We start from the raw sequence: 9,077 nt of genomic DNA on the forward strand, positions 1-9,077 counted from the left end.
ATATTGAAAAAATCGAAATTTTGAGTATTTTTTCCCAAAGACATATGTTATTGAACATTTTAGTTATTTAAAAAAAATGCGTTAATACCTTCGAAATGAATAAAAAAAATCCCGATCATTTGATACGCATATTGTAAAATATTGAAATTTTGGATATTTTCTTAAAAAATACGTTGTTTTCTGAAAATTTTGAATATTTTCAAAAAAAAAAAATGTTGCTTTCGAAATGTATGACAAAATCCCGATCATTTGATTGATTGTTAAAACATAAGTTTTTAGTTTTTTTTTTGAAAATACGTACCGATCATTTGATACCCAATTAACAATTTTCAAAGAACAGGAAAAATACGTATTTTTGTGAAAATTTTCATGTAATTATCACTGCAGTGGATGGGTGATATCATCCCGATTTTTAAAGTTTTGATGATTTTTCTTAGGATTGTACTGCCCCTGTTCGCATAAACGGGTCGTCTTTAACCGAGGCAGCTGAACGAATCATAATCGGGGCAAAAGCAAAGTAATCCACTTTAACGACCCCCGGGTCTTTTGTGGTCTCTGTTGCAAGTTTCTGCTCATTTCTAGGCGTCCGAAGGTTATTTGTGGTGAGTCATCCAAAACCTCTTTTACGCAAATGGACCGACGTTTTACTTCCACATCCGATAGAAGGCCAGGAGGATAAGGCGGGAATCGAACCCGCGCCCCATAGCAACTTAGGGATCGGCAGCCGAAACCGCTAACCACCGCGCCACGAGGCCCTAATCGGGGCATAACTGTATTTAATTTTTCATCAACACACAATGGGAAAAATGGAATCCCGATTAATTTTCCAAGAAATATTTCGAAGAACTTTTAGCAGAGGGTAATAGCTTTTCCCCTTTCAGCAATTACTATTTATTAATCCCAATTATGCAAACTAAAAGCAACCGTAAACATCCTTATCAGCGTCCCGTTTGAAGTGCCCCCATCAAAAAAGAACTGATAACCAGCCACCACCACGTGATTCGTGGAAAACCTGTGGGGGGGAAACGAAAATTAGATTAGCCCGGAAAATGCGCCACCTTCTCAGTCCCCATTCAGTATCACGATGAAAATCAGCCAATCTAGATCGCGGACGAAACCTGCCACCAGCAGCCGACGGACCAAGGCAAACCAGCGCGAACGGAACCGGATGCACGGGCTGAACGACGCGCTGGACAGGTTGCGCAGCTGCGTGCCACTTCCGCAGCAGCTGACCGTGACCAGGTGTGACCACACGGCGCCCCAGAAGCTGTCGAAGATTGAAACTCTCCGGCTGGCGCGGAATTACATTTGGGCACTGTCGGAAGCGTTGCGGGAGGATCGACGGTACGGGTTCGAGGAGTTGGTTGCGATTTTGGGCATGCGGTTGAGTCCGAACACGGCCAATCTGCTGAGGACGAGGATGACGCTGGACGGGGAGCTGCGGGTTGGACTGGTGGAACCGTGTCAGTGTCGGAGGTGTTCTACGACGAGGAATGAGATTTTCGGGTTGGACGGGTGTTGCGGTCTGTGCGTAACCGGTGAGGTGGATTTTTGGGGGATTGAATAGTCTCTTTTTGATGGAAAATATTTATATTTCATAAAATAAATCGTATATCACTTGCAATTTCGACTAATCTCAATAAAGTTGTGCAAAATAAATAGACAAAATAAACAATATCTTTTCCGCTCATCCGAACCAATGGGCCGCCATGCAGTCGCGAGTCCACGGCGTCTGGCACACCCAGCACCACTCGTACCCGCAGCCGGACCGGGTGCACACCATGTGCATACAGCCGCCGTCCCGTTCCGTCGCAGTGCGGCACTGCGGACACGGCTTCGTCGTCACTTTGATGGCAATCTTGGACGCCTCGTCCCAGCGGGCCTCCGAAGCTCGCAGCGGATCGATAGAATACCCCGACGCCGTCCCCAAGCTCGCCGTGGGCGTCTCCAGACACTCCCCGATGTGGTAACCCTGCAAGCAGCTTCTACAAAAAACAAACCCGCACCCGTTCTGGCACTGCACCCGGCGACAGTCTGCGTCCACCAGCAACCCCATTCCGCAACCCGGCTGGGGACACAGTACGCCACCGTTCCGCAGCACGTACTCTTCCGTCGCGAATCGCTGGTACCGGTCGTACTGTTCCTTCGACAGTAGCTTAAAGTGGTGTACATCTTCGATGTAGGACGCGTCGCAGCCCACCGGACAGCGCAGCGTGTAGCCGCCCTGGGTCGGGTGCTCCAGGAACTGGCGCTCGAGCAGCCGCGACACGCAGTACTGGCGGAAGCAGTCCAGGCAGGACACGTGGCCGGCCGCGCACGGGAAAACGAGGACGGTGTCGCTGGAATGAGAGGGGGGATAACACGTGTTATCAGTAGTTTATCGTTGTTCAACGCATAATTGTCCGATGTATTTTTTGACGCTTTCGAGTTTTTTCAATTTTAAATTTATTTTGAAACAATTTTACTGAAAAAAAATGATACAATTGATTGGACACTTTTGAAAATGCATGACACAGTTAAGACTCGTTTATCCGAAGCCTCGATTATTCAAAGTTTCGACCATCGGAAGCTCTACAAAAAACTTTTGAAAAATCGAATCATGGAAAATCGTTTATTGTTTGCTTATTGTTAAGGTCAAAAAGCGACCCCAAATAAGTTAAATGTGAGTAGTTGATTGCCTGTTTTACTACCAAATAAAGTAATATTCTCAATAGTCCATCGCCACCATGTTTGTTTCCATCTTGAATTAAGAAATCCCATAAATAATTTTTGAAGTCATATTTTCGCTTGACGATCCAAAATAAGGAAACGAAAATTTTTTTTTTCTATTTACAATTTTATGATTTTGTATTTATTTGATTAAAAATATTGAATTTCTACAAAAGGCCGAAACTTAAGAAGTATAATCTCGAAAGAATGAAATAAGAGGAGTAAACGAGAGGAAAAAGTCGTAAGGAAAATCTATAATTGTAAGTTAAAAAAAAATCGGAAAATTTAAGCTTAAAAAATTTAAAAGTTCAAAAATAAAAAAAAAACATAAAAAAAACAATATTTATAAATTAACCATGGTGTCGATTTCTGGCAAAGTCAGGAAAAACCTGGAATTGTCGGGAAATTTTATTTTGGCCTGGATAAGACAGGGAATTTTAAGCTGGGTCAGGGAATTTTGATGATCTTAAAAATATTACAACAAAATTCATTTCTTTTTGAAAAAATCGCTATTGCTGATGTATTTAAATGTCTTTCAGGCCAAATTTTGCAACAATTTAATGCTGTTTATTTTTTTTGTATATATTGGTTTAAATTTATATTTTTTTGGGTTTTCAGTTGCCCCACCCTCCTCAGAAATTTGATCTAAAATTGGTCGTGGTCGTTTGCTGAGAATAAAATACAGTCCAGGTTCGATTATCCGAAGGTTTGTATGGGACTTCTGATAATCGAATCAAGTAAAACAAAAAAAATCGTTTTTTTTATTTTCTTGTTTTTAACATCAATTTCGAGTTCTGCGCCCCTATTTAGACAAATTTGAATAGCATATTACCTATTAGATAACAAAATAAATTTTTTCAATGTTTCGTCCCTGCCATATTGGCCGCGGGGGTCATACTTGAGCTCGACAATCAAAAATAAGACAACGAATTTTTTTTTCATGATTCGATTATTGAAGTGATTTTTTGTCGAGACCTTCGGAGTTTGGACTGTACACATAGAAAAAAATTTCAAATAAGTTTTGCCAGAAAAAAATAATGATTAAAAAATTCAAATGTTCAAAAAATCAAATATATAAAAATGAAAAAAAAAATCAAAAATTTTAATGGTCAAAAATTAAATTAATTATTAGAAAACTACTTCTGATGTTCTTAATTTTTTTAATTTTGGAATTGTTAATTTCTGGAATTTTTAAATACTAGTTCTAAAATTCATAACAAAAAAGCTTAGGTTGGAAAATTTTAACTTAACTTAAGATAATCAAATAACAACTTTTTAGTTTTCTCTAAATTTCACTAAACTATGACTCAAAAATGAAAGGTTTTGTGTTATCTAAAATTTGAACAAACTAGTGATGGTGAAATGGCATTTAATGGAATTTAAGAATTTAAGAATTTATGAATTTGAGAATTTGAGAATTTAAGAATTTGAGAATTTAAGAATTTGAGAATTTAAGAATTTAAGAATTTACGAATTTAAGAATTTAATTCAATTCAATTCGGTTTTATTGGTGAATAATCAAGATACAATGAGTTATTTTGAAGTGCATAACAGAGTTTTGGAGTTCCTTTCAGCTGTGTGTTGCATCTTAATCCATTTTGGAACAATTATTTCTTTAACTAAGGCACTAGCAAGAGTAAGAAAAATTCAAAAAAAAAAAACTTACAGAAATGGCAAAGGAAAGGGGATAGAGGAAGAGAAAGCTTATATCTAGATCACAGGTTATTTATCCTTTGTAGATGTGTTTGATCATCAGTTCCCCAAGGGCCAGGAATTGTTCCGCCTTGTTCCGGCAGCTCCGAAACCGTGTCATCATCTCCCCCGCGAGAGCAAAGAACTCCGGCAGGGTGAAGAGATCTTCCCCGGTGACTTCTTGCTGGGCCGTACTGCCGCTACCGGCAGCGACCACGCTGGCGAACGAACGCCCCCAACCAGGAGGGAACGCTGAGTTTTCCGCTGGAACCGTAGGCTGTCCAGCTGCAGGAACGGCTGCGCTCGTACTTCGCTGAGGTTTTTTTTTAAGAATTTAAGAATTTAAAAATTTAAGAATTTCAGAATTTAACAATTTAGGAATTTAAAAATTTAATTGAGGTATTTTAGAATTTTAGAGTTCAATATTTTAGTTTGTTTTCAAATTTTAGATTTCAGAATATTCGAAAATTCTTAATAGTATTTTTTTTTTATTTCTGAATTTATGATTAGATTTTGTAATTTTTTAATTTTACATTTTTATTTTGAATATTCAATCTTTTTATGTTTTCCCCTGAAGAAGTTCAAGCAATTTTCCAGGTTTGTTGAATAATGTCCAGTTCTTACAAAATAGCACCAAAGAAGTCAAGATCTTTGTTTGCTAAAAAAAAATAATTTCTAGATTAAATTTCCAAAGGTCCTAGCTGCATAGGACACCACCAATCTTTGACAGTAGCATCAAACATGCTAGCTTTACTGTGGCCCACACACATTAAATCCTTGCAAATTTTAAGAAAAATGAAGAAAAATCCATTTTTGAAACTGTCACAACCAATCAGGCTCATATTTGGGATTACGGGCTCAGTACACCTAGGAGATCTTGCCCTGAAATTCCCGCAAAAGTGAATCTTTTGAAAAAGTTGTTTTGACGTTTACCGTTGATTATACGAAAATCTTGATTTTCAAATCAACTAAACGTTTTATGCCTTATTTTTCTACGCGAAGGGACAATTACCCTATTTACAACGACCTTTATTACCTTGGACTACAAATTAAACTTACCTCGTGTCCGTGCACGCAATGCACGGAATATCTTTGTGGTTCGTTTTGATCAGATTCAACGGAGCCGCAAAGTCCGTTTCTCCCCTGGACGAATGCTCCGCACATTTGAAGTAAAACTCCGTAAACGGCGGATCGCCGGCTTCATTTTCCTAAAAAAAAACAATTCTGAAATGAGTCATTGGTATTGTTTCCCCCTCCCCCCCCCCTCGAACCTACCACACAAGGCACCTCATAGTTTTCGCAGTGTCCCGTGATGCGCTTCTTCTTGAGCACATCGTCCCAGCTTTCCGGATCGCGGTGCACGGTGAAGGCACCGCTCCGGCAGATGCCACACCGAACGCGCAACTTCCCGGTGCAAACCTTTTCGCACTGCGAGCAGTACACGAAGAAGTTCGCTTTGCGACGTTCCGCCGGAGGTTCGTTAGAAATGGAATTTGTTCCGGGCGTCCGCTCGTTTACCTCGGTCAGTTCCAGGTCGGACATGGTTTCGCAGAGGGGCTTCGACGAACCGGCTGGATACGGTTCTTCCGGGGATTCTTCGGAAATGATACTGTTCAGGCGGCGTTTGCCGTTCGCTTGAAAGTTTTTCGATGGAGAAGAAGGAATTGTCGGCCTGGCCTTGACCGCGTGAATAATCGATTGCTGGCCGAGGTCACATTCCTGCTTGGAAAGAAAACATTTTTGATTACCTTGATGACGCAACCCTTTTTTTCATAACACTCACGCTAATTGTGATCGTGTCCGAGAGTTCTTTGCCGGCGAAGATAATCTTCAGCTCGTCCGGGGCCAAACCCAGCTGCGGTGCGACGATCTCCTTCACGTCCTTGATGTCCATGTGCGGTTCCAGGTCCACCGAGAGCGTGCTTCCGGTGTTGGACTTGACGTAGATGCTCAGCTTGTTCGAGAGCTTCTTCCGGCTGAAGCTGAATATCGCCAACATGTTGTACAGTAGATTCTTCAGGAAGTTGACGATATCGAACATGGCTCGACGTGGGGAAGGATGCTGTAACGTTAGTGGAACCGGCGGACGGCCACGGAACACGGGAGCATAACTACGCGTCGGAGGTTTCTTCTTCCAAAAATGGCACTATCAAAATAAATCAGCAGCACTTCTTCGACTACGCACCAGCTGAGCGATGCAAAAACCAAAACAAAAATAAACCCAGTTTGACGTTTTGCTTTGTTTGATTTTTCTCTCTACTTACACTGCACAGTGAAAAATTTGATCTCATTTTTTTTTCTTAAATTATAGATCGAATTTTAACTTTAATTTTGAATCCACGTTGAAAATATAAACTCAACAAAATTTGACCTGAAAATAAAAATCATAAAATAAACTCACTTCTGCCCACTGTGCCCCGTTCCTCTCTTTTCTCGGGACTCGAGAGAGCAAGTGAGAGAGGATTTCACGAGTAAGAGCTTTTTGGTTTGCATGGCGGGAAAAGCTCAGCCGGGGAAAAGCAGCAACAATTCAGAGCTTTGGGAATGGGGTGGCCCAAACCTTAGATACCATGCAGCTCCATCAGATTTGATATCTCGTGTTTTCAACCCTTTTTCGAAGCAACTCATTATAAATCTGGAGCAACATTTGAAAGGGGCGGTACGACATTGCTCTTACGGCCTTTCGTCCCATTTAAACGCGTGTAATGAAAGGCCGTAAGAGCAATGTCGTACCGCCCCTTTCAAATGTTGCTCTGGAAATAACACTGCAAAGTGGTCTAGATCGCAAAGTGGAAAATATTTTTTTCGAAAAATGGTGATGTTTTGGAGCTTTGGTGTCTTCAGAAAAGTTGTTGCAAATGGAAAGGGGCAACTTTTGGTTTGGTTGAAAATTAGGATGGTTCACGAAATTTTTAATTTAAGATGGCGGCCAATATGGTGGTGACGAGTAATGAAAAAATGCATTTTTTATTTAAAAGGCAATCAACTATTCAAATTTGACTAAAATGGGGTCGCAGAACCCGAAATTAATACTTGAAACAAGAAAAAAAATAGAACAAAAAAAAAATATTTTGGTTCGTGATTCCTTTATCCGAAGTCCCATAGAAACCTTCGGATTATCAAAACTTCGGATTATTGAAACTTCGGATATCCGAGGCTTCGGATAAACGAGTCTGGACTGTATAATATTTTGCTTTATCCATATGTCACGTGGATACTTCTTTGAAAATTTCAGGCCACCCCCTCCCTCTTTCGTGAACAATTTCCATACAAAAATTTAGTTTTTAGTTTTTAGTCTTTAGTTTTTAGTTTTTAGTTTTTAGTTTTTAGTTTTTAGTTTTTAGTTTTTAGTTTTTAGTTTTTAGTTTTTAGTTTTTAGTTTTTAGTTTTTAGTTTTTAGTTTTTAGTTTTTAGTTTTTAGTTTTTGGTTTTTAGTTTTTAGTTTTTAGTTTTTAGTTTTTAGTTTTTAGTTTTTAGTTTTTGGTTTTTAGTTTTTAGTTTTTAGTTTTTAGTTTTTAGTTTTTAGTTTTTAGTTTTTAGTTTTTAGTTTTTAGTTTTTAGTTTTTAGTTTTTAGTTTTTAGTTTTTAGTTTTTAGTTTTTAGTTTTTAGTTTTTAGTTTTTAGTTTTTAGTTTTTAGTTTTTAGTTTTTAGTTTTTTAGTTTTTAGTTTTAGTTTTAGTTTTTAGTTTTTATTTTTTAGTTTTTAGTTTTTAGTTTTTAGTTTTTAGTTTTTAGTTTTTAGTTTTTAGTTTTTAGTTTTTAGTTTTTAGTTTTTAGTTTTTAGTTTTTAGTTTTTTAGTTTTTAGTTTTTAGTTTTTAGTTTTTAGTTTTTAGTTTTTAGTTTTTAGTTTTTAGTTTTTAGTTTTAGTTTTAGTTTTTAGTTTTTTAGTTTTTAGTTTTTTAGTTTTTAGTTTTTAGTTTTTAGTTTTTAGTTTTTAGTTTTTAGTTTTTAGTTTTTAGTTTTTAGTTTTTAGTTTTTAGTTTTTAGTTTTTAGTTTTTAGTTTTTAGTTTTTAGTTTTTAGTTTTTAGTTTTTAGTTTTTAGTTTTTAGTTTTTAGTTTTTAGTTTTTAGTTTTTAGTTTTTAGTTTTTTAGTTTTTAGTTTTTAGTTTTTAGTTTTTAGTTTTTAGTTTTTAGTTTTTAGTTTTTAGTTTTTAGTTTTTAGTTTTTAGTTTTTAGTTTTTAGTTTTTAGTTTTTAGTTTTTAGTTTTTAGTTTTTAGTTTTTAGTTTTTAGTTTTTAGTTTTTAGTTTTTAGTTTTTAGTTTTTAGTTTTTAGTTTTTAGTTTTTAGTTTTTAGTTTTTAGTTTTTAGTTTTTAGTTTTTAGTTTTTAGTTTTTAGTTTTTAGTTTTTAGTTTTTAGTTTTTAGTTTTTAGTTTTTAGTTTTTAGTTACAAATGAAATCTAGACTTAGGGAACAAAAAAAAAACCTTTTGTGATACTTACTCGGAAACAAATGAAAAAAAAAAAATAGTTTGAGTTTGTGTATAATTATTTTTATTTATTGAATACTTAGACATCTCAAAAAGTTACAAAACAAATAAACAAGAATCAGTTTACTCTCATCTTCATTATCATCGTTTATCATCATCTTCCTCTTCATCATCTCCTTCTCATCCGTTTTTTGCTGCTTCGCTTTCATCGTTTTCATTTGTGATTTTCTTCCATTTTCTGCTAGC

General features: G+C 36.8%; 2 protein-coding genes across 2 annotated transcripts; one reads left to right on the top strand and one right to left on the bottom strand.

The window, feature by feature from the left end:
- The first annotated feature begins 833 nt into the window (after positions 1–833).
- LOC120418037 (neurogenic differentiation factor 1-like) lies at positions 834–1,672 on the top strand. Its single transcript, XM_039580282.2, has one exon. The coding sequence runs from the start codon at positions 1,085–1,087 to the stop codon at positions 1,565–1,567; it is 483 nt and encodes a 160-aa protein (XP_039436216.1). The 5' UTR covers positions 834–1,084; the 3' UTR covers positions 1,568–1,672.
- LOC120418036 (E3 ubiquitin-protein ligase parkin) lies at positions 1,576–6,609 on the bottom strand. The gene is made up of 4 exons (XM_039580281.2): positions 6,185–6,609; positions 5,677–6,120; positions 5,461–5,609; positions 1,576–2,339 (listed from the first exon to the last, which is right to left on the bottom strand). Exons 1-4 carry the CDS (start codon positions 6,440–6,442, stop codon positions 1,688–1,690), a joined length of 1,503 nt encoding a protein of 500 aa, XP_039436215.1. The 5' UTR covers positions 6,443–6,609; the 3' UTR covers positions 1,576–1,687.
- Between the last annotated feature and the right edge of the window lie 2,468 nt (positions 6,610–9,077).

This window comes from Culex pipiens, chromosome 3, assembly GCF_016801865.2.
Source record: "Culex pipiens pallens isolate TS chromosome 3, TS_CPP_V2, whole genome shotgun sequence".
NCBI lineage: Eukaryota > Metazoa > Arthropoda > Insecta > Diptera > Culicidae > Culex > Culex pipiens.

Coding starts and splice junctions, on each gene's coding strand:
- LOC120418037 (XM_039580282.2), top strand. CDS start 1,085: ATGAAAATCAGCCAATCTAGATCGCGGACGAAACCTGCCACCAGCAGC.
- LOC120418036 (XM_039580281.2), bottom strand. CDS start 6,442: ATGTTCGATATCGTCAACTTCCTGAAGAATCTACTGTACAACATGTTG. Junction 5,610..5,676: donor ACTATGAGGTGCCTTGTGTG/GTAGGTTCGAGG, acceptor GTTTTTTTTTAG/GAAAATGAAGCCGGCGATCC. Junction 2,340..5,460: donor ATTGCGTGCACGGACACGAG/GTAAGTTTAATT, acceptor CTCTCATTCCAG/CGACACCGTCCTCGTTTTCC.